This window comes from Tachypleus tridentatus, chromosome 9 (genome assembly GCF_004210375.1).
Source record: "Tachypleus tridentatus isolate NWPU-2018 chromosome 9, ASM421037v1, whole genome shotgun sequence".
Classification (NCBI taxonomy): Eukaryota; Metazoa; Arthropoda; class Merostomata; order Xiphosura; family Limulidae; genus Tachypleus; species Tachypleus tridentatus.
In genome coordinates, this window is record NC_134833.1 from 128,896,266 (window position 1) to 128,922,769 (window position 26,504).

The following is a 26,504-nucleotide window of genomic DNA, read 5'->3' on the forward strand; positions in this document are numbered from 1 at the left end:
AGAAAGTTTAACTTGTCTATTGTTATCTTGTTCTATATACAACCTAGTTATTCTTCTTTAAAACTACCCATTGTTTAAAGAAAGTTTAACTTGTCTATTGTTATTTTGTTCTCTATACAACCTAGTTATTCTTCTTTAAAACTACCTATTGTTTAAAGAAAGTTTAACTTGTCTATTGTTATTTTGTTCTCTATACAACCTAGTTATTCTTCTTTAAAACTACCTATTGTTTAAAGAAAGTTTAACTTGTCTATTGTTATCTTGTTCTATATACAACCTAGTTATTCTTCTTTAAAACTACCTATTGTTTAAAGAAAGTTTAACTTGTCTATTGTTATTTTGTTCTCTATACAACCTAGTTATTCTTCTTTAAAACTACCTATTGTTTAAAGAAAGTTTAACTTGTCTATTGTTATTTTGTTCTCTATACAACCTAGTTATTCTTCTTTAAAACTACCTATTGTTTAAAGAAAGTTTAACTTGTCTATTGTTATCTTGTTCTCTATACAACCTAGTTATTCTTCTTTAAAACTACCTATTGTTTAAAGAAAGTTTAACTTGTCTATTGTTATTTTGTTCTCTATACAACCTAGTTATTCTTCTTTAAAACTACCTATTGTTTAAAGAAAGTTTAACTTGTCTATTGTTATTTTGTTCTCTATACAACCTAGTTATTCTTCTTTAAAACTACCTATTGTTTAAAGAAAGTTTAACTTGTCTATTGTTATTTTGTTCTCTATACAACCTAGTTATTCTTCTTTAAAACTACCTATTGTTTAAAGAAAGTTTAACTTGTCTATTGTTATCTTGTTCTCTATACAACCTAGTTATTCTTCTTTAAAACTACCTATTGTTTAAAGAAAGTTTAACTTGTCTATTGTTATTTTGTTCTCTATACAACCTAGTTATTCTTCTTTAAAACTACCTATTGTTTAAAGAAAGTTTAACTTGTCTATTGTTATTTTGTTCTCTATACAACCTAGTTATTCTTCTTTAAAACTACCTATTGTTTAAAGAAAGTTTAACTTGTCTATTGTTATCTTGTTCTCTATACAACCTAGTTATTCTTCTTTAAAACTACCTATTGTTTAAAGAAAGTTTAACTTGTCTATTGTTATTTTGTTCTCTATACAACCTAGTTATTCTTCTTTAAAACTACCTATTGTTTAAAGAAAGTTTAACTTGTCTATTGTTATTTTGTTCTCTATACAACCTAGTTATTCTTCTTTAAAACTACCTATTGTTTAAAGAAAGTTTAACTTGTCTATTGTTATCTTGTTCTCTATACAACCTAGTTATTCTTCTTTAAAACAGCCCATTGTTTTAAGACACTCTTATCTGTCTGTTATTTTGTTTTAAGCACAGCCTAGTTATTCTCCTTGAAAACATCATATTATTTTAATAAGTTCCAACCCCTCTTTTATTATGATATTTCAAGCACAGTCTGGCTATTTTCCTTTAAAACAACCTATAGTTTTGAGACAGCCTAATCTGTATGTTATTATTCTGTCCTAAGTAAAACCTAGTTATTAACAACCTATATTTTCTTCTTTTCATACTGGTTAACAGTTTAATCATAATCATTAAAATATAGCCATATTTCCCGCCTTTAAAACAGCTTTTAACCTCTCAGCTTTTTTTTCCATTTAAAATAATTCACTTATTCCCCTATAACAAATTGTCTTTTCCTATGTTTCGTTTTATGAAACACAGTCTAAACTGTCTATTTAGCTTACTTACCCAGTTTAAATACACAACTTGTTTTTTTATTTTTACAAACAGTCTATCTTGTTTGTGACTAACAGTCTACTTGTCCTACTTAACAGATATTTATGTACTCTTGTTTTTTATGCTTGAACAACAGTAAATACTATTACCTGTAAATAAATAGTTCAGTTAGGTCTTATTAGCTGTTTTACTTATGCTAAAAATAAACTAGAGTTGAATTCAAGGTCTTAAAAGTTGACGTGAATTAGTGAGCTTGAGTTCTCGTAATGTGTTGACATAAAAAAATTAGAGAATTTGTTATTTATGTAATAAGTTTAAGTATTTTTCTTTTTGTTTATCATATTACAGAATAGATTTTACATTCACGGTTGACTGTCCATTTAACATAGTTTCGTGACACGAGATAAAAAAATTTATTTCTTTGTCAATAATTTCTCTTTCGAACTTTCGTTTCAAAATTAGTTGCTTAATTTTTGAACAGATGGCTCTAAAGTTTAGCGCGTGAAATATTTGTAATAATGAAAGTGTTTTATTCTTGCTAAAAGTGCGTAGCTATAAGTTCATCTTAAATACGTTATCTGTCTTAAACACTTTATGTTGTACACGACGCTTTAATAGGGACATGCACCAAAGTTGTATTTTATCACAGCAGCTAAGGGGAAAACGACATGACCTGACTTTCAATGGTAATCTATGAAGCACAACGTTGATACTTATATAAAAATGTTAATTCGTGGATAGCTTCAGATCTGTACTCAGGAGGACCTGCTATTCTGAAATTACGAAGGTCTACTCTTTATTATAGTTCATCCACTCAGGGAATCACTTGGCCACCCACTACGTGACTAGTGTTTCCAGTGTCATCCAAGTGCAAGAACACTGGGGTTTTGTGTTCGAGTTGCATATATTTTACGGACTTATGACTCTACCGTCATCTTGGCTTCTTCTATCATTACACCAGCAAACAATTTTTAGTGTACACGTTTCGTACCTTGAGTTTAATGATTCACGTAGTGCAAAAATTTGCTTCAAATGTACATCACGTAAAACACAAATAAAAGATAGTGATATGCTAGTTACCCTTTCTTTCGTACGGGGTGACAAAATAAAATATGATGACGTAAATATCTCCGTATATATCACCATAAGAATTACTATATATATGTAATGTGTATGTATATATATTAATATTAGGCTTGTTAATAAATATATAACGTTCTCTATAACTGATTACAAAGAAGGCCCACTCTGAGTAACACATAAGGCACTCTTTAGTGGCCGCCATCTTGACAATTATGGCGTTATAAGATCTGTTATATCTCTCTTTATATTCGGGCAAATTTTCATCAAAATGCTAAGATCAATCCTTCAGTTTATTATAATTTCATTATTAATGACGCATGGTGATAAAACTGTCAGTGTTATAAGTATGTGAAACCTTCTTTTTGAGCTGTTTTAATGTCCTTTACAGATTAGAAAGAGAGATAATTTATGTTAGTTTAAAATTTATGTATAGATTCAATGTATTAGTTTAAAAGTGTATAGATTCTTTGTGTTAGTTTGAAAGTTTCATAATTATAAGACCATCTTCATACTTTGCAAATACTACTCATTTTGACTAATTCTATTTTGAGATAAAGCTTAAATCTTTTCATGGCTCACTTGCTTCGACTTACAAAGAAAAAAAAATTGGGATTCTTACTTTTGGACATGTTTGTGTTATAACAATGACGGTCAAACATCCCATAATCCCATGACAGTAACCCAAGAATTGGCTTTGGATCCTGATAACTAGCTGCTTTTCTTCTAGTTTATCAGTCCAAAATTTGTATCCTTATACAAATACCCAACTCAAACCATTCTTGTATAAAGTTCATTCATTATTGTGAAATCGGTTATGTTACCATCATACAACTTGCCATTGCCAGTTAGTTTGATAACTCATGACTTCAGACATACATGTCTACCTCTCGTGCCCTCTTTGTGACACTAAATATTAAAAATGTGCTATAATCAATCGCTATGTATTATTGATAGAACTCGTTGTTTTATGAATTACTTTTTCTCTCTCTATAAATATATATACATACTTATGTATTGATATCTAATTCATTATGCCTTAAGTTTGAGAATATTTAAATAACAAAATGTTTCTGGTTGAGACGATTTCGCTGCCACTTGGAAACATACCTTCTGAAACATGTTTAACTTTAAAACATCTTAAATGGTTTGAGTTGAGATATTTAAAATGCTTACACAGAAACGTATTTACTGCTTCAAGTCAAAACATCAACATTTTAAAAAATGATACGAATGGTGCTCTAGTACAATTTTGTGTTTTAAATTAACGGACTAAAAGCATTGAAACAAGTTGGAAGTTTATTTTGTACAATAATTTCTCAGTCACAATTATCCATTACAGAATTATCTTTTTTGACTTACTGTTATTTAACAGTCATACAGACCGAAACTATTCTTATTTTACTAGACTCACTAACAAACTCCGATTATGTAATGTTGTATTATGAACAAAACTTTGAATTTCGATGAGAAAGAAACACAACACCCAGTCTATCATTCGATTCGATACTTGTCGCGGGATGAGACCAGTTTGAGAAACTCAACCCCAAGTTCGTAATTTCGGACAAAAGCATATCAGAAAACAAGTCTATGTCTCTTCTACTTATAGTCTGTAAATTATATACACATAAGGTCCTTAATTTTTTTTTATTAGCCACAGTATATTGGTATACGAAGAATATGTAACGTTAATGCTCCTGATACATTATTTCAAATTAGCCAATGGAGAAGCTGTTTAGAGATAATAATTTTTTCTTACCACCAGAATTGTGAATATTAGTAAGAAATAAGCTACAGACCCAGTGTGTTATTTTATTCGCTGTCTGAGTAATATCAACTTTAGGGAATTTCAGTCCTCATCAGCTATCTCTTTCTCTTCGCCCCCAGTGACTCAGCGGTATGTCTGCGGACTTACAACGCTAAAAACCGGGTTTCGATACCCGTGGTGGGCAGAGCACAGATAGTCCATTATGTAGCTGTGTGCTTAATTCAAAACAACAACTCTTTCTCGTCAAAAGTCCAGGTTTGATGAAGAACAAAAGTTATACATTATCTTAAATTAGTTTGTTTAATAATACAGAAGGGTAATTTTGTAGAATTTATGTTAGATATTTCACATAGTTTTATTAATATGGGTTAAATGTAGTGAGTAAAGAAATAAATATCATACATGAAGACAATGTTGTATGTGAAAACTCTCCGAAATTAAATAACTGCATTAATATATCAATGATTCAAAGTAGGAACTCCTTCCTGATTGGTTTTCATGTATAAACCCATACGTATCAGAAGGCTATTGTCGTTTTCATCATTTATTTTGTATATATGTGGCAAATCGTGTCAAGTAAATTTTCTATAGACATATATTTCATGATATTCCATATCACTGATAATCTAAGAGTATAATTCATATTTATTAACTTTAAATCTCTTTACACTTTTTAAAACAGTTATTTACTTTGTTCTAGTATCTGTGCATATACGTTTATCCGTAAAAACTACAGCCGTTAATAAATGCTCATTAAGCAAACTTGGTCATTCAGAACAGTATTCGTAAAATGTTATATTGGTCACTTTGGCTGAGACATTGCTTTACTTGGTTTTAGTATTAAAATACATAAAACAAATGTGTTTTAAAATAAAATGTATCGTAGTTCTAAAGAAAGTAACCCATCTTCAATGTTTCAATCTGAATCATGTTTTGTGAGATACATTTTGTGAATTTCGTTGGTGTAGAAATAGTGATACCCAATAATGTCGCAAAAAGAGGTTAGTCTCAGCTGTTATTAGTTACTTACCAATTCTGGATGATAAATATTTTATGATTTTTTTTTAAATAGAAAGTTGGTGTACTAATATACAACCCTTGTTTTTAAAATAAAAACAACTAAAGTACACGAATAGTTAGTTAGTTAGTTATCACGATTAGATTCCATCTAGGAACATAGGGCCGCAATCGCTTGCGGATTCTTCCACAAGTATTTAAGTAAGTAGTTGTTAGCCCACTGCACCGAGCCGTCCCTAATTTAGCAGTGTTAGACTAGAGGGAAGGCAGCTAGTCATCACCACCCACCGTCCACTCTTGGGCTACTCTTTTATCAACGAATAGTGGGATTGAAAGTCACATTATAACGCCCCCGCGACCCTCGGATTACGAGTCGCATGCCTTACGCGCTAGGCCATACCAGGCCAAAGTACACGAATATAAGTTTATTTTATAGTACCTATTTGGTGAGGCTAATTTTGAGTGTATTTTGAAAATTAAACAAAATATTCATAATTTTTAATAGTGCAGACATTTTTTGAACGTGTTTATCAAGTTCTGAATAAAGTTGACACAAAAAAGAAGAATGATTCTCATGAGGTAATAATTAAAAGTATGTCATTGGTACAGTCATTGCATTATGTTTACATTTTTGGATTTTTAACAAAGTCTTTTAAACTCTTTAAAGAAACGTCTTAAGATATTTTTGTCCACGAATATCAAAAACTATCTGTGGAACGTGTTTGCTTTATTTGATTTACAATGACTTTGGCCCAACTGGCTGAACTATGAAAATATAAAATAAACAGGGTAACGAACAAAGTATACTCACAGGCTTGGATTATTTTCTTTAGATAAAACAAAATCTGTTTATTTATAATGACAACATAATCGATAATCGAATTAGTTCTTTAGTCTTGGGTAAGAGAGATTGGAGGGATAGCTCTTAAAAGATGACTTCACGAGAACTATTCGTTCTTTATGGATCATCTCGAGAATCCCATATGAAAATTCACACCAATAATATCCTTGTGGGCCATCTAGAGAATCGCATATGATAACTCGTACCACACTACTCACTCTTTTTGAAACACTTCGAGAATTCAATATGATAGCCCGTTCCACACTATCTACTCTTCATGAAGCATCTTCAAGGATCCCACATCATAACAGATGTTAGATTACCAATTTCTTATGAAAAGCCCCGAGAAACTCGTATCATAGACCATGCGACATTGCTCACTTTTTTATGAAGTATTTCGAAAATCTCAGATGTAGTATATGTCGTTCACGAACTCCTTGCAGAGATGCCAACCATTACGATTTTGGTGTATACATTACGACTGTACGTTCATATAGACAAATATTACGACTTGTTGCAACTCCCAAATTATTATATATTATATAGGCCTATAAAATAAAGTGATAAATTGTACCCCAGGGCTTGAAAGGGGTGAAAAGAAAATTTATAGTGAGATAAAATAAATTTTGATAATAAATAAAAGACATCATAATCATGTTTGTGCTTGAAATAATACAAAATATTTGTATCTCCGACATTTACCAATAGTTTGAGTGCGGTGCTTCTCCATACTGGGTTCTTGGGGGGAATCCATAGTTACGTTATCAGTGCTTGTCAGCCAATCAGCACTCGCGTAGATGGGTATTCCTCGTTTTCTAAGCGACATAGAAACTCCAATGCGATCGTTCACAAGATGGAAAAAAAGAGGCCTCGTTCACCAGATTGTCTTGTTTCTGGCAAATCTAAAAGGACTAAAACTGTGAATCAAAAACTTATGAAAGAGTTTGTTTGTTTTTGAATTTCGCACAAAGCTACTCGAGGGCTATCTGTGCTAGCCGTCCCTAATTTAGCAGTGTAAGACTAGAGGGAAGGCAGCTAGTCATCACCACCCACCGCCAACTCTTGGGCTACTATTTTACCAACGAATAGTGGGATTGACCGTCACATTATAACGCCCCCACGGCTGAAAAGGCGAGCATGTTTAGCGCGACAGGGATGCGAACCCGCGACCCTCAGATTACGAGTCGCACGCCTTAACACGCTTGGCCATGCCGGGCCTTAGGAAAGAGTATAGTGCAAAATATCTGGTCATTGCATCAAAAGTCAGTTACAGTCATGCGTTTTGTACAGTTTGTTACATCGATTTTTCTGTGGCGCATGGCGGAATAAACGATTGTTCCAGACATACAAAATCTGCATCTCACCAACAAAAGGCTGAGGCGAAGACAAAAACGATGCAGATAACGACATTTATGAGTAAGAAGAATTCAAAACTATTACAATAAGTGTCATAAACATGATATAAACTAGTCCTTACACAAATACTTTTTCTGCTTACTGTTTGTGCATGTTCAATGTTGTTTTACCAGTATGTTTGTTACTCTGAACTAAATAAAAGACATAATTTGAAAAGAATTTTTTAAAATTTATTTATTAAATACATAAAACACAGTCATAAATGAGCAATCTATAGCAGTAATAAATAATAATAGTTATGATAATAATATAATAATAAACAGCTTGGAGACATTGGTCAGGCCTTGTAGCCGCAAATGATAAAGGGCTCTATCTGCAATCATTACGCTCAGTCATTTGAAATAGTTGGCATCTCTGTCTTTGTGAAAAATCTTGATAAAAATATGTATAAAATAATGCGTCACATTCTCTTTATAAAATATCTCAACGATCCTAGAAGATGCTGCTAAATTACTTGAGATGAACCAGTAGAAAATTACTGTAAGCTACACTTCTATTGACAAGCTGTCATGGGACTCAAGTGAAAATTGTGTAAGCCATTAAAATAGACAGATAAGTTAATTGCTTTATTTCATAAATACGTTAGGTAGTGATCCCGCTAGGTTCAAAATGTGTAAATATTTACGGGCAAAATGGACACTATTATGACAGGTTTTTTTTTTTGGACCATTTGCAAGTGGAAAATGAATTTAAGTAATCTTTCTTGGTGAAATTTTAAACTTCTCTCTAATGTAATGGAACAAGTAAGATGTTTTTTTAACTTAGGTCAAATTTTTCATTTTCTGATATTCAAAATACAAAGACACTTTCTTTTAAACATTGCCAAACAACAACTGAATAAGTGAACTTCGGTTGTAAATAACGTCTTTTCACCATCTTTAAGCTTCATTTTCGAAACAGTTGAAGATATGAACTTCAGTTGAAAACATCATGTATTTTCACTATTTTTATCCTTTGTTTTTACAAAGTTTTTTCAACAGAACTCATTTTTCCCTATGCAATTATAATTAAAGTTAATCCATCCAATTACCTAATAGGACAAGACGGTTACATAATGACTTCCTATCTGAATAATGTTATGTTTAACATTACATTTTCCTTGTTGATCGTTTTGTTAATCTTGCTATAAAAATCCAGCATTAGTGACGTTATGTCTTCCAACAAAGTTTTACTCTTCTGTGTTAAAGTTAAAACTATTGAATGATTTCTAATTTAAATAGACTACACGATTTATCACTTGAACATTACATCCAACATTCCAAACTGTTTTCTAACCGAAACTCGCTATTAAGTCCATTTGTAACCACATGTAATCAAGAAGATACCTTTCGTGCCAGCACCTTACTCCTGTCTTGAATATTAAGAGTGACTTTTACGGCCCACCAGGGGGCTTTCTTCGTCATTTTACGACTCTCATGAATTTGATTAGCTGCCCTCGTTATGCTAAGACTATCGGAATCTTGTAATATTATTGGAGCGACCTCTAACGGCTGCTGAAATTAGGAAAAATCGCCATGAATATGTATTCCTGACAGCGTGACATTTAGAATACGGAAGAAGGATTTATGCCACCCCTAACGAAAAATTCAAGATCGTTCCAAGTAATTAATCCCAAGTCTTTCAGCCATAAATTGTTGACTTGTTAGTGACCACACGTGACCTGGTGAAAAAATAAACCGTCTGATCCTTAGTAGCTAAGTACTTTGTCTTGAGAAAAATTAAAACAAGCTTACTGTTTTCTTTTACCGGTGTTTACCATCACACGGTGTTTGTTAAAATAAACCATTTGGCTTTTATACTTTGACAGAGTTTCATAAGAACGAATGAAAATAATTTTATTTGTGTTTATCTTTCACACTCAGCTTCACGAAAGTTACTCGAAGAGAACCACGGGTGTTTCGATACAAAGCTTTGTATTTACCGATTGTTAGTGGACTACATTTTATACAGTCCATTTCATCCAGAAAAATGATTAGTTTGGTTTAACATGCTCGTTTATCTTTTATTTTGAGAAATAATGTGTATGCTTTCTTATAGTAATGCCACATTGGACTATCTGCTGAGTTTACCGAGGGGAATCAAACCTCCTAATTTTAGCGTTGTAAATCCGTAGACTTACCACTGTACCAGCGGGGCACTTGAGAAATGCCTCTCTGGTTGTAAATATTCGCATAAGGCAGTATAAAAATGTTTTTGAGAACCAGACCTTATTTGGTATTTACGTTGGTCGATAGACTAAACTAAACTTATTTTAACAAATATTCTTTGTATCTAGCTTCGTATAAAACTATCAGATTTTCCGAAAATGACAGAGAAGTTCAAAAATAATTTTGGCCAGGTTATATTTTTAGACTGATATAAACATATGTTTGTTTTGAATTTTCGCGCAAAGCTACTCGAGGGCTATCTGCGCTAGCCGTCCCTAATTTAGCAGTGTAAGACTAGATGGAAGGCAGCTAGTCATCACCACCCAATGCCAACTCTTGGGCTACTCTTTTACCAACGAATAGTGGGATTGACAGTCACATTATAACGCCCTTATGGCTGAAAGGGCGAGCATGTTTGGTGCGACCGGGATACGAACCTGCGACTCTCGGATTACAAGTCGAGCGCCTTAACACACTTTGCCATGCCGGACTATAAACATATGCATTTGCTATAGCATTGCTATTTCTACTATATTTAGTTACTTTGTGATATTTACTAATTATCGCTTTCGTTTTCTGGTAAAGTTATTCTAAAGATAAAGGTAATTTTTTATTATGTTTTCTTTTATCTTAATTTTAGTTATCTCTTTGGAAACTTTTAAATTTGATTACGGCTTTCGTTTACTTGTAAATATTACTCTAGTTTTTTTGTGATACAACAAAAAAAACTCTCATTTCACATGTAGGCTTTCCAAGGGGTTGGAATCGGAGTAGAACGTTTCTAATAAGTTTTATCTGTTAACATGATCTGTTGAAAATATATCTTTATCGTACAACACATTTTGTATTCTAAGAGGCTTGAGGCAGGGTGCGTATTTTCTTACTTTTTTGTATTCGTGTTTATACCTATACACGACAGAGCAAAGAAAAATAAAACTGACTGTCCTTGGGAAATCTTTACCTGACTGTCGTCCTAATTATCCAACTGTCGTTTTCTTTTGCATTAATTTTTGCTTGCTGTAATATTCGATTTAAAGTGAACACGTTATTACCTTTCGTGAAAGTTAATCTGATTTCGAGAAGGACAAATGTTTCAACCCTGTTATCGTTAAGACTGGGGTGTATCAGTTTGAAGCCTGGTGTACATTTTAATTAGATAAGTCAGACGACAGTTACCTTCTACACTCCTGTATCTCTCCAGGAGTGTCTAAGGTGGATGTGCATGGTTTTGTTCTAAGCGCCTCACACACACTATACGAAGTTTATCGTTAATTTACTTTGAATAAAATTAAAAGCATTAAGCTCCATGCGTTAACGTAAATCAACACAACAGTGTTGACAGTGTTAATAACCCATGGTGTTCATATAAATTATCAGTTTCTCTTGAAAGTCGATTAATGTTCCAAATCCTGGTTGATTATAACGAAAGACATAAAACCTGAGTGGACGTATATCTTTTCATACTTGTTACGTTTGTTTGTATTCTCTTTACAGCAAAACAACATCGGGCTATCTGCTGAGTCCACTGAGGGGAATCGAACTCCTGATTTTAGCGTTGTAAATCCATAGACAAACCACTGTATTTATTATTAATACATACTTTACTACACAATTAGTGAGTGAACGTATATCTTTCCACACTTGTTATTAATACATACTTTACTACACAATTAGTCAGCGGACTTGTATCTCTCCATGGTACTCATTAATACATATTTTACGACACAATTAGGTTTTCTCAGCAGTAATTCCTCGGATTATGATAACAAAAATAAACGTATTTTAAACATTTATCCCTGATGAATCGCTGTAAAACAATTCTTGAGTTAGTTTCTCTAGAACACCAAACTTAGTATATACCTAAGTACATTTAATTTAAGCCTAAAAGATATTCATATAACTTGTATGTCTCCGGATTTACAACGCTAAAATCAGGGGTTCGATTCCCCTCAGTGGGCTGAGCAGATAGCCTGATGTGGCTTTGCTATAAGAAAAACACACACTCATATAACTTGTATTTTACATCAGAGTTTTATCTGAATTACAAACTTTCGATGTACAATAATCAAATCGTGATAAGAATTGAAATACGTTCTTTGTCTTGAGTGTAAAAAGTCATTCTCGCTTGTAGAGTTTTCAGTGTTTAAATATTTGTAAAAAATAAATTGAATCATGTGGGATAGGATATTACGAGTTGAGTTATATCGGATACATACCCACGAGCCGAGTCACGGGGCTCGGGTCGTTTGGTTTGTTTTTAATTTCGCGCAAATCTACACAAGGGCTATCTGCGCTAGCCGTCCCTAATTTCGCAGTGTAAGACTAGAGGGAAGGCAACTAGTCATCACCACCCACGGCCAACTCTTGGGTTGCTATTTTACCAACGAATAGTGGAATTGATCGTCATATTATAACGCTCTCACTGCTGAAATGGCGAGCATGTTTGGTGTGACAGGGATTCGAATCTACGGGGCTGGGAAGTTAAAGAGTTATGTGGGATGGAAACCCGCAAGTTATGATGCGAATTTTGTACGAAATGACAATAACAGAAATACTCGGAAATAAAACATGTATAAAATGTGTGAAACATGACATTTTACCAACACAATGTTGAAGAATGTATATATGCTTTTGAAAAAATAAATGAAGTGATAATAACCGTCAAAAGTGTTTATTTTAGTGGCTCATTGAATAGGTTGAATAGTTAACTGAAAGTAAGTTAGGCTTAAATACCAATCGCATCGTAAACGAGTCACAAAGCAAACAATCAGATATTTGTTTTAATCTTTGAAAACAGCTAAAGTTGCTACGATTACGTGATACATACGTGTAATAACAATACACAAGGTGATGGTACTTGTTTTGTTTTTTAACTTTAATTAACATCAGCTATTGCAGGGCTGTCACTAGGTTCCATAGTTGGTTTATGTTGCAACACGAATAAGATGTAGTACACGCCATTTATTTTTTTCTGGTAGTAAATATAATATTATTGAACTACTTCAAAATTATATTATGAGGGATAAATTTATTTGTAAACTAAGAAATGCTACAGATGTTAAAATCTTCTGATGGTTAAAAGTGTACTTAATGTTTAAAGAAAACTATTTTAAAACAAAATATTTTTTTTCCAAGTTTGAGGCAGATTGTCCAATAATGGGCATCTTTCTCTTTATGTGCTTTGTAGTACCTGTTTTTTGTTTTTTTTTGCGAAAGCTACATAATGGGCTATATGCATCCTGTCCATCGCAAGGAATTGAACTTGAAATTTTAGTGTTTTCACTCCATAAAATTATCCCTCACCTACTAGTGGACTCTTTTTATCCATTTTCTAATTCAGTGTACGAGATATAAACATGTTAAGGCAGTTGAATGTGTTGCGAGTTGGCTTATTTTGTTTCGTGTCCCCAGTGGTAAAACGGTATGTCTGCGGGACTTATACCGTTAAAAACCAGATTTTGATACACCTGGTGAGCAAAGCACAGATAGCCCATCGTGTATCTTTGTACTTAATTACAAACGAACAGACAAACCATTTTTAAAATTAAAAGTGGCGACGTTTGTCGAATTGCTCAAACTAAAATTAGAATTTTATCCTAAAGGTCTCACATGTATTTAGGAAATTACATTTTTTAGAACACGTCATTTTCTGATACTCACCTGGACTGTTAAAATGATTGATTAAGTTACGAGTCGTCCAGATGCATGATGGGTGTATTCATTATAAAAGGTTTTCGCAAATCATTATATCAGATTTAGAACGCAACTTGGAATAATAATAAAGAATGTAATATGCTTGAAAGATCCCATCCTTTATAAGACAGAAGTGGAATTCGTGTTTAAAGTGGCGATTGTATGAAAAGACGTGTGTTGCTGTTTGCCAAGTGTTGCGTCAGTTTTAAATGTTCTATTGCATGCACACACACACACAAACCTCCAATAATTAAAACGTTTTAAATCTGCAGCAAAATTTATAGATCCTCTAATTAGTACTATTTATTTTTTGAAAAACTATCACCTTATAAATTACAGATCTTTAATATTTTATTTTTAAATATTTGAGAAAATCCTTCACATCTATGCTTCATTTTTCTTTCAACTTATTTAATATTAGTGCATTATCCCCAAAGTTGTTAGCGTTAAATATTGTGTCACTAATTCTGATATAGAATCTGTTAAATGTTGACTCACGTACCCTATAATTAAGCATATTAAATATTGGTTAATTAGACTCATTGTTAAGTCTAATTGAAACATTCAAATTTAAACACCAAACTTAATCCTTTTAAAATCGTTATTTTAAATAAATAGTTTTAATTTACATTTAAACACTCAATATTTCCCGAGTTATCTTCATTATTCTTTTTGTCTTTTGATGGGCTGGGGATAGATTTGAGGAATTATAATGCTAAAATAAGGGGTTTGATTTCCTTTCTGTGGGCAGAGCGCAGATTACCCACAATGTAGCTTTGCGCTAAAAAGAAGTAGTTCCAATGAGACAGTGTATTTGTTTATATTGTATGTCATCCTAAAACCACGGTTTTCTGGTAATATAGTTAAGTCTGTTAAATATGGACATAGTTCAAGTTACTACTTTTTTGGTATTACTTCACTAGCTCCAAAGTTTTCTATTAAAACTAGATAATTAATCCCGTGTAATTATTATCTTAATTGCCGGCAATATTATATAATCTCAGCCAACAGGTCTCTCTCTCTGTTCACGTCAAAGTAGCACACCAATGTAAACTCCAAGTATACATAAGACGTTCGTGGACATGTCACAGGTTTTTAGGATACATGCATTGTATAATTTCAATATTGTTGGTTTAATTAGAAGTCTTTATTATTCATCAAAATTTAGCATTGAACCACAAACATTTACATTAAGATAATTTTAGGAAAGTGAAAATTTGTTTGTTAAAAAAACACCCGAAGATTTAGAAAGTGGTTGAGTGAAAATGGTGATTCGATGATTATTCATGACAGGGATATAAAATAATTGCATAGTAAAAACAGTTATTGAAGGCCCACGGATGATTAAAAACAGAGAAAATAATATACTGACAGGCCATTATTGATCATAATTGAGTTTGTTTGTTTTGAATTTCGTGCAAAGATAGTCGAGGACTATCTGCGCTAGCCGTCCATAATTTAGCAGTGTAAGACTAGAGGGAAGGCAGCTAGTCGTTACCACCCACCGCCAACTCTTGGGCTACTCATTTACCAACGAATAGTGGGATTGATCGTAAAATTATAACGCCCCCACGGCTGAAAGGGCGAGCATGTTTGGTGAGACCGGAATTCGAAGCCGCGACCCTCGGATTACGAGCCGAACGCTTTAACACGCTTGGCCATGCCGGGCTTTCATAATTGAGATATTGAAAATACGCATTGAAGTACTTTTAGTAATAAGACTGAAAAAATAGATTATTGAAAAAGACATTTTATAACCAGATATTGAGAACTTAACGCAACAAAACGTAAATAGAAAGAATGTTAGTAACCAGAAATTGAGGAGATGGTATACTCTAAACATAGATTGAAATACCTTTAATAACCAAATAGTGTAAAGGTATTATTAAGTGTGAACCAGATGACCTATGAAGATCGAAACGTTGTTCTATACTTTATTTTAATTTAAAGTGCTAATACCCATACCATATCATTACTTGGGATTACAGAATATGGTTACGTATATTTTGCTAAATACATTATTGAAGTATTGATGGTATCTGCGTTAAACAGTATTTATTAATGTGGTTTCTAATGACGCCACAGCAGGGTGTATTTAACTGACTGTGTAACGTTGTAGTATTTAAATACTATAAATTATTATAACGATTAGTAATGACTCACGACAACTCCCTCTATATACATGTACGTGCAGCGTGCACTTCGGATCACTGAAACAACGGTATTGTGCAACTTTATAATAAAATAACGATATAAAAAAATACAATTCAAGCACAATAACGTTGTGAGTTTTAGGGGTCACAATAAATGATTTTCTGTATGGCAGACTATTTTTAACGCCCTATTAACAATAATCTAAAATATTTTCTAAATTTGCATTTTGCAGATAAACCGTGTTCCAGAATGTGGTAATTTGTGTGTGTATTTTTTTTCGAATGTAAACCCCCGGTATCAGGATGTGGTAGCCTGTTTCTTTTTTCAAACACAGTAAGACATGGGTAGTTTTTGTAAATAACAAATTGAGCTTAAAAAGCGTTATAACGTGACAGTCAATCTAACTGTTCGTGAGTGGTGATGACTAACTGCCTTTCCTCTAGTCTTATACTGCAAAATTAGGGACGGCTAGCACAGATAACCCTCGTGTAGCTTTGAGCAAAATTCAAAACAAATAATCGATAGTCGTGGTGGGTAGGGCGCAGATAGTCCATTGTGCAGCTTTGTGCTTAACTCAAAACAACAAGAACGAACGTTTCAAAATATTAAGATGTAACGAAATTACAAAACAGAACTATCATAAGTATAGTTTTATTGTGTTTATGACAGAGCTGTTGCCGCCCCTAATTCTAAGCTACTGATCAGAGAGAAGGGAGCCAATCAGTAGCATCTTAATAACGCACCCACGGCTTAAAGTGTGGGGAATAATTTGTAATATATCGACCACACATACTAGGGGACTGATGACACTCTCATAACGCACGCGCAGCTTAAAGTACTATCTCTAATCTGGCTCTTCAAGTCCGAAATCCGTATCTATATCATAGATCCAACCCGCATCCTAACAGTGTCTGTTTTTTATGGCACGTTGACGTGTTACAAAATAATACCTAACACATTTAGAAGAAATAGTAAACATGACAGTCGCCTTCTCTCATGACATTCATTAGAAAGTAGTGATAGAAGTTGTTCTTTATAGGAGATATAACCTGTTTTATATAGATATATATGTACACATACGATCTGTATAGTTATGTACGCTGTAAGAGATGTTGATAATGAGAAAAGATAAAGTACGTTATGAACTTCAAGAAAGATAATTGTGGTATAAAAGACCATATTTTTTTTTATATACAGGTCAAAATGTACCTTTATGAATAATTTAGAAACAAGCCAGCAGAAATCTCACGTGAACTAGTGGAAATACTGTATATATATATACGTTACATTTGGGCTGCAACAGTCAAAAAGTATCTTCTTTTATTGACTAATTACATCTTTCCAAGGAAAGGATAGGGCATGAAGAAAAGGTTATAATTTACGGGTACGCAGAACATTAATTAAAAAAGCCTTTTGAAGACTACCAGGTTTACTAGGAAGAAAGGCCTATTAATCATAGCTAACCCTAGGCATGAGTCGCTACCCCCCAAAAACACGTTTATTCGAAGATGGATAACTACTTTGAAAACTAGTAGCTACGAAGAACTCCGTTATATATAGTTGTCAGTAATACTCTAAGCTTGTCACTGGTAGTAATTAATAGATCCCAAACTTTTTGGGTTCGGTTGATATTACTTTAAAGAGTGCCGAGAGACTTGTGGTTGGTTGGAATTTCCCACTCAAAATCTTATATAGTTTCATATGATATCGTCATCATGAACTCGCGTGATTTTTTGTTTTTTTTTGCTCGTGGCGATGTTATAAATACCGTGTGCTAACATCGTCACATGGTAGAATCAAATGGCAACAGTCTTTAATTGATGTGTTATTTTAACGTATATCACGCGTGAAACAAAAAAGTATTTTTTAATTCTATGAAATGATACAATTATATTTGAGGTTATCGAACTTTTACGTAAGAGCTTTGTCATAATTTGGAACTATATCAAAATCAACTGCCACCAAAAATCACCTGCAACACCTCTAACGTCTAGTTTAATTTATTTTATAAACGCATTATAAAATGCATCTATTATGGACCAAAAGTAATGGATGTTTTTTATCTGTATTGAAAAATTCACGAAAAACGTAATAAAATGAACTCTTAACTTTTACTTACATTTATATTTTGTGTTTAAAAACAAGTCCACAGAAATTATTTCGATGTTTTTCATGGACTAATTAGCTGCATACATGAACACAGTTTAACTTTTCGAGTTTATTTGAGAATATTGTTAAACACGTTTTGCGATCGTTATTATTTTTAATTGTTGACATCAGTTAACATAGCTTATTTTTAAGAGTTCGCATTCATTGGTTTATATAGGAGTCATAAAGTCATTTGTTTGAGTTATATAATCTAAGTTTCCACGAGCTTCTGGGAGTAACGATACACGTAGTGTATTTGGAGGACAAATGTGTGCATTATGTATGGAATATCTGAAATATTAAAATAAAAAATGAAAAATATAATTATATATACTGTCTCTTTCGGATATGCTAAGTTTCAGAGGCTAAATGGCTGTTTTTCATTGCAACAGATTTGTTTTTGCCATCATAAGGTCATTGTTTAGAGGCTTCAGAAGAATCTTAGGAAATCAGTGTTAATTAAATTAACGGTAGAATGATTATTTTACCACCCAACAGAGGTTTATCAATAGAAAAGGATAATGGTTGTGAGGCCTATTTGTTATGCCTGATTAGAACTTTGAATAACACCAGAGGTTTCATTCACCCTGGAAACTCTGACGGTACATCTTTTGAGAGTTTTTTTTTTAATATGAAATGCAATTATAGTAGACATCAGTGCGTCGATTATGAAGAATTATTGCGAAAGAAATAATAAAGATTTTTTTCAGGGGAAGATTTTGACCTTAACAACAAACTCGTCTAGGCAGTATCGCAGGTGGTTGATTAAAAGCATTCCAGTGTTACTTACTGCCACGAAGTTATGTATTTGATGTTTTGTAGCATACACCAAGGTGTAACTAGCAAGTATTCACTATCAACTCAGGATATGCGAGATTAACTAAACGTTTTATGATTCTGATATAATCGTCACTATTGTAAGAATGTTTGTTCGATAAGGAAAACAAAAATCAAGATAATTTTATATCATTTATTTGTTCATTAGACATATTTACTCCGGCTTAAGAAATTCTGTAAAGGATAATAACCAGTGTTGTGTACATATAAAAACAAGTATTCTAATAAGGACCTAAAGAATTAAGGGTCAAGGAAAATGTCCTTTTATACAAGTTTCTCCTTTGTCTTAGTTTTACCTATGATTTAGTGACATAAACATAAATTAAAATATTTATGTGTAGTATTAAAAATTAGTTGTGATATTATATGCAATCATGACCACCCTAAACTAACGTGTAGTTAAAAAAAAACAGTTCTTTGATGAAAACCGCAATCATTAGCCAAATCTTTGTATTTCAACCGACGGCATCATTTGGCCTAAAGGAAGATAAATACGGAGACATAATCTGAACCAATCCAGTTAATACAGAGAATGAAATAAGAGCGAGTTCTAAAAAGAACATAAACGAGTTACATTCTTGTCGTCAGAACTTTATGATGTAATTATCTAAATGTGTCACACATTTTCTGTATATTGTAACAAGAGAAACAGTCATTCAATACTACATTTCCTAAAAGAGCAAATAATATGTAAAAAAAAAGAAATATTATTTATAAAAAGATAAAATTAATAAATAGCAGCTTTACCACATCGGTTTTACTCATCAAAATATGACATTCTTGTGCGTTACCTTTATTGTTATTTACAACAACAACTAACATTTCTTGGGCGTTTTCAGTCTTAAGATTTAACGCCAGGTGCACAAAAATAGATGAAAATTAAAAAAAATTCTTTTTGTTTTCAGTTAGAACGATCAGAAAAGATATTTTGTAGATTTGTTATTTTTAAGTAGATCAATATATATACATGTATATATACTTGGTGTATTTTTCATTACCATAGGTCTTTAACTGATGTAATATCTTAGTAAATAGATGACGCAATTATTTATTTTTGTATACAAAAATAATCTATTTTAGATTAAAAACACGCCACAACAGCAAGTAAAACTTATATCATGATCAGGCAATTGATGTGCCAGGCTGCAGATCTGATGGTTGCGATTTTGAGCTCCTTTTACCCTTGGGATCTCTATCAATGGTCACTTGGCTTATGTGTTGTATAAGAAACCGTTAAGCTCGAACGTACAAAGTACTCATTCCTTGCAGCAAATAACATGATATAATTTTTATACATTATTTTATCTTTAAATAACACATTTACATGGAAACTGTTGACTAATTCCACTTGCCACTCTTTTTCTTTCCAGTTGAAAGTTCTTGATGGTACTTCGGGATGGGTGCCGAAATACCTGTGTGGGTCGGAGGATTTCAGAAATGGGTGACCGGAGTTACCAAGTCAACCACGTGCGAAGACATTGTTCAAGCTGTTTTATCTTCCAGCCCAAGGAGCAAGGAGCAAAAAGGAGAGAAAGATCACAAAAGTTATACAATTGTTGAAAGATGGCGGAAAGTGGAAAGACCTTTGGAGGGAAAGTCTCGAATTCTGAAAGTGTGGAAGACGTGGGGAGAAGAACAATGTAATGTGAGGTTTTTGCTTAAACGGGTTCACCCACACACGTATAAAGATCTCAGAACAACCAGGAGAAGAACAGGAAAAGTCATTGCGAACAACAGTCGTTATAAAACACTTTATTCCAAAAGAACTAAATCAGGAGATAATGCAGAGTGTAAGTCGGATTATGTAAGTAGGATTAAGAAAATTGTAATGTCCCAAGAAGAGAAGATCAGAAGCCAGCATCAGGAGTTGCAAGATAAAGATGACGAAATTGAGTACTATGAAACAAAAATCCACATAGTTAGAATGGAGGAAAGAGGTGTGAATTATCTTATAGATACTTATCTGGGAGAGACGAGTGAAGAAGAAGGTGGAAGCCAGGCTTCAGTAGGAGGAATCGAGGACACATCGCATTTATACGAGAAGGTTCTTTCTTTATGTGAAAAGATCGACAAGGAAGAAGAAAACATTAAGGACCTCTCGTCCAGAATCAGACTTTCTGTTGCTCTAGAAGATGGGAACGATGAAGAAGAAAATAAATTCAATGATGATGAAAAGAGGCTTCCTTTACCTGACGTCACTTCCTGTAGTAATATTAAACTATCGGATGACTTACTAGGTATTCAAAACGAAATTACAAGACTCGTCGCCGTTAACGATACCCAGAGGACTACTATCAAACAGAACGAGGACACGATTAGAGAGTACAGTCAGATTATTAACGAAAAGTATGTGTATTTACGTCAACTACAGTCAGATTTAGAACGCGAAGAAAGGGAAGCAAAAAGATTACAAGAAGAACTGTCAGTAATACAAAATAGTCATGTAGATTCACAACGAACTTGTGCTACCACTTCTTGTGAGGTCCCTGAAATCGGAGACTCGAACTCTGACACAGGACTTAGCTCTCTGCACAGTGGAAGTGATGATGGTGCTTGCGTACTGGATACATTAGTATGAAAATGTTGGTGCCTCAGAAAACTCTTATTATTTAACGATTCAGTGGTAACAATGAGGTTATAATCAATTATATTTTGACTTATTTATTTTAATTACATATTATTTGATCAGCACGTATGAAGAGCGAAACTTCATAACTTACTCCAAACTTTTTTTCTCTATAATCCAGGGTAGAAGAGTAAATAAATAATTATATATAATTATACATAAATAGTTATATTCTTCCATTTGTATATAATGCTTAAGACCGAGTGCCTAAAATCGCGAAAAAATGTATAAATAATATTATGTTCCAGGAAAACTATTTGCGTCTAATGGTTACACTATATAACCCTTAGTTGAAATAAACACAGTATGAAATGGACCGCTGACAGATGATAACTATACTTGCTTGCGATAAATATCTATCTTTGGACGAAATCACAAGACTAAGTTTTTAAACAGACATTTTATTAGTTATACTTCAAACTTTGATAACGAATGAGGTAGAAGAAAAAAAAACAATAAGTGGATTAGTTACAACCGCGAATATAAGAACTGCAGCACATTTAAGTTCCTGCGATAAAAAGAAATCAAATAAAAATCAACCTTTACGATTTAATAAGTAAAATCCGACTCCAAATTTCATCCAAAGGTGTCTGTGTTTAAAGTACTTAGAATAGACCTGAATGTGCTGTTATTTATGTTCAGTTTTTCAGCTTTATATAGATCTAAATGCTCTAACTGATTAAATTCCCTAAACAAGGCCGGTGGCGAACTATTTTGATTTATTAGTACTTTAAGTGTCGCATAAAAACGCCAAGATATATCTTCAACTATTATCAGTGATCTAACACTTACCTAAAAAAAAGCTGAATGTCTTGTACTTTTTTATTTGGCCAAAGTGTTACTGCTCTATATACTATACTGTACTCTATAGTATTATGTTCTAAAGAAGAGAAATAGTGATTGGCTTTCATTATCGATGCTTAATCGTTTTCGATAAAAAATATCTAAATTTTGTTAAAAGATGTACGAAAACAATGATCGTGGGCTATTTTCTGTGAACAAAATTATCTCAGAATTCTCTCTTTATGGTTTCTAGAATCTATTCAACGGCTGTGGTAATTTTAAACAAAAAGCGAAAGTTTGTGTTTGTTTGTTAACGTTGTTTAAGCGAGAAGCTTCATAAAAACTGATTGTGTTGTGTTTATTACAGTGACTGAAACCCGAAATTCAGCGTTGGAAACACCCCATGCTTGTCGCTGAACTCTCGGGGGCAAAACTTAAGTTTGGATCCTAATTCATCTACCAATAAACACTGAATTACTTTGAACAAAGTATTAAGTGGTGAATTAAAATCCAAACTAAATCTGAATTTGGTTTTACAGAACATGAATAAAGTGACGAAACGTGAATAATTTCATGTTGTTTTGTTTATGTGTTTATGTGATATCATCTACTGTTTGTGCTAAAACAGAATTTCAACATTTTTTTTTCCGCTCAAATGTTCATGGAAAGATAACCCACCCCCTTCACTACATATAGTCCAAATACAAGACGAAAAGTTTTAAAACTTGCAAGTTACCAAAAATTCAATCATAAAAACACATCCAAATAATCGGACTATCTGATACGATCTGTTTCTGCTTCAATGAGGCCCAAACTACTTTTGTCGCTGGAAATTCTACTATAACTAATACGTCCCACGGTTTATAAAGTTTATCCAGCTATAATATGTTTACGGTGTGGCATATTTTCTAGTCAAGTAAAACAAGTATCAATCGAAATGAGAAAGCATGTACACAATAAAATGGCTTGTGTCCACGTTTCTTTTGACGAACATTTACCGACTTCCAAACATACTGCTATCGTGAAACTTCCAGAAGTTCTTTGGAAAGCCTGAAGGGGATTCTAAAACCCTTTACTTTATCCATGTTCCCATTTTTGTGACCCTTACACTCATTATAATTCTTCTTTTTGGTATTGCCTTAGTGCCTACTTTCCGAACTCTGATCACCATTCGGGTGGTTCTTGGATGTGACCCAGTTCTCCAAGGTATCCAGAAGCACATGCTAAGTAATATAAGGAAGGTCGTTGCTAAAGGATAACTTCTAAAAAAATATTATTACAGCATTCAGTAAACCTCTATAACAAATGATGCACACGCACCTCGTTCCATTACATCCGTAAAACTAAGAACATAAATACCATGTGTAGTTTAACAATTGCTAATGTAACAAACTAAGATGACATAACAACAGTTTGATATTACAAGAACTATGAAAAAAAAAAACACGAATACAACTTACGTTTGGGTCCAAATTACTAATTTACTCTGAAGCAATCTTTAACAACTATTACAGCTACAAAAAGAAGAATGTTTCCTCTTTACGTTGACACTAACATTACCATTTAACAGTCCTAGCATGAATGACTAATTTCTAGTTCATTTCCGGGCGTTAATTAATGACTCACTATTAAATAAGCCCATTGAAAGTGATCAAACACAATTGCCACTGCTTCAAACTTTATCTCTGACTGAGACAAAAATCCTTATAATAGAAATCAATTTTGTCAGTCAGAAAAGCGAAATCCTATAACAGGATAGGATTCGAACAGCGGGAAAAGCGAATTCTCGTTAATAACTGTTATTTTAACAAAATACAGAGAGACTGAAAAAATGATACAAAGGGTTCAGCAATTCATACTAAGAGATTGAAAATAGGTATTTACCTATAATCGTCTACCAAATTCTACTCGAATATTTAATTTATCTTTCAACAAGCTCAAACAAAAATACCTGTAGTTTACACACGTTCTTAAAGTACTTACTGGGATTCTTCATATGACTTTTAATACTTTGCGTGTATTACTTGTTCTTTATTTCACTCAAATCCAAACGTCTTCGTTATGTTATTAATATAACCCTTTAACCTTCTTTCTTGTGTACACAGATCAAATTGCTTCCCACCAATACTTTTACTTTTATCATTATATTCGAATTAAGATTTTTGTTTTGTTTTTGTTTTTTGAATTTCGCGCAAAGCTACACTGGGGCTATTTGCGCTAGCCGTCCCTAATTTAGCAGTGTAAGACTAGAGGGAAGGCAGCTACTCATCACCACCCACCGCCAACTCTTGCGCTACTCTTTTACCAACGAGTGTGCGTGTGTTTTCTTACAGCAGAGCCACATCGGGCTATCTGCTGAGCCAACCGAGGGGAAGCGAACTCCTGATTTTAGCGTTGTAAATCCGTAGACATAACGCTTCACTAGCGGTGGGCTTTTTACCAATGGATTGACTTCACTTTATAACGCCCCCACGGCTGAAAGGGCGAGCATGTTTGGTGCGACCAGGATTCGAACCCGCGACGCTCGGATTACGAGTCGAACGTCTTAACACGCTTGGCCATGCCGGGCCGGGCCGGATTAAGCTATTTCATTTTATCTTGAATAACTTTTTTACTGTGAGTTTTTATTTATGTTATATAGGATGTTCACAAATTCTCTTTGGTCCTTTTTTTAAATCTGATCATAAAGTTATTTTCATTTTTTAACCCCTACTTTTAGCATATATTTGTTTACAATTCTATAGGGTCAAACAATCCACCTTTAAGATTTAAGTAAGCGAAATAATAAGGTAGCAGACACAGTCGAGTGTGTATTTTCCTTCAAAGACATTAATACACAAAATCAAAGTTAACATCCTGGGCTTAATTTAGTTGGATTTTGATTGTTTTTTATGTAAAATTTAAATAATTTATACAAGTAATAAACTATGTTTTGTAACAAGAAAGTTGTAAAAATCAAGTAAAACGTAGGAGAGTTTTGTCAGAAACAATGATTGGGCTTTACTCAACAGTGTCTATTATTATGTACCAACAGAATATTTTAAGAAATTGATAAAATATTAAGATGCTAAAGTTCGGTTCAGCGATCGCTTTACTTCGCTAAGCTTTCATGAAATTTTATAAAGAGCTACTTGGGTCGCTTCCATAAGTTAGTGTTCTCAAGCCTGACTGACCACAAATCTTAAAAAAAAAGAAACACCCCAAAATTCCACTGTCTTAACACATAGTAACAACTCATTGTCATATTTCACAGGAAGTCTCGTATATGACTACAATTACTAACATATATGAAATGCTGTGATGCAACCATAACTAATAGCAATGCCTCTACCCTCTGAGATCACAAGTGAATGTCTCATGGTTTATGAGGTGTCCTTCACACCGGTTTCATCAGAATTGCTTTGTGGAATCCGATAAACATTCTTGTGGTATTATGCGGGAGAAATTCGTCCGTCAGTAACATGGATCGGTGAGAAACGGATCTTGTTCACACATGTGTGTAACGTATCTAGTCAGTCATTCTTTAAGGAATCCAGGAAATTTCAGTTGAGGCAAATTTTCTGTTCAGCTGTGATTTGTACGCACGAGAAAGCGAACACAACGAGTGTTGAGGTGATTGTACAATAACTTAGTTGCAACATACAGGAGCTAGATGTAAAATATTGACATCTCATAGAAATAAAAAGAAAACTACTTGTTTTTGTATAATGGACAATTTTTTTTCTGTTTTGTTTTTAATTTTTTTAAATTCAAAAACAAAAAACAAAACAAACAAGCTACCTAACTATGCCGGGTTAATATTATACAAACAAGGAAAGAGCGTTTCTCAGTACCTTCTACTGAGAAGAATTTTATCCTTCAAATACCTTTCACGTGGCTTTTAGTTATGCTATTATTTTTCCACATAAAGTGACAAAATTAATAACTGTTACACTTCATAATATTCAGCATATTATTAAAGTTTACTTAATGATTAATGCATAATTTATTAATTTCGAGAGTATTTTGAACATGATCTAGCATGGTATGGGGGTTAGGGCATTCGAATTGCAATTTGCGGGTTTGAATTATTGTTACTGAACACATTTGTATTTTTAGTCGTGGGATTGTTATAATGTGACGGTTAATCTCACTATTCGTTGGTAAAAGAGTAGCTCAAGATAGGCGTTGCGTGGTGTCGATTATTTTCATTCGTTTTTAGTCTATCAGCGCTATATTAGGGACGACTAACGCAGATAACCGTTAATCAATTAGTTTTGCAAGAAA

At 33.2% G+C, this 26,504-nt stretch overlaps 1 protein-coding gene across 6 annotated transcripts in view; it reads left to right on the forward strand.

The window, feature by feature from the left end:
• Positions 1-22,800, forward strand: part of LOC143226349 (ras association domain-containing protein 10-like) — a 65,207-nt gene extending 42,407 nt beyond the window's left edge. For 3 of the 6 annotated variants that reach the window (XM_076457200.1, XM_076457201.1, XM_076457202.1), the window contains one exon: positions 20,200-22,800. In XM_076457200.1, coding sequence (XP_076313315.1) covers positions 20,226-21,407 — 1,182 coding nt within the window. In that variant the 5' untranslated portion in view covers positions 20,200-20,225 and the 3' untranslated portion in view covers positions 21,408-22,800. The remainder of the gene's footprint in view (positions 1-20,199) is intronic. The other 3 variants (XR_013014557.1, XM_076457204.1, XM_076457203.1) reach the window with 3 other exon arrangements.
• The last annotated feature ends 3,704 nt before the right edge of the window (positions 22,801-26,504 follow it).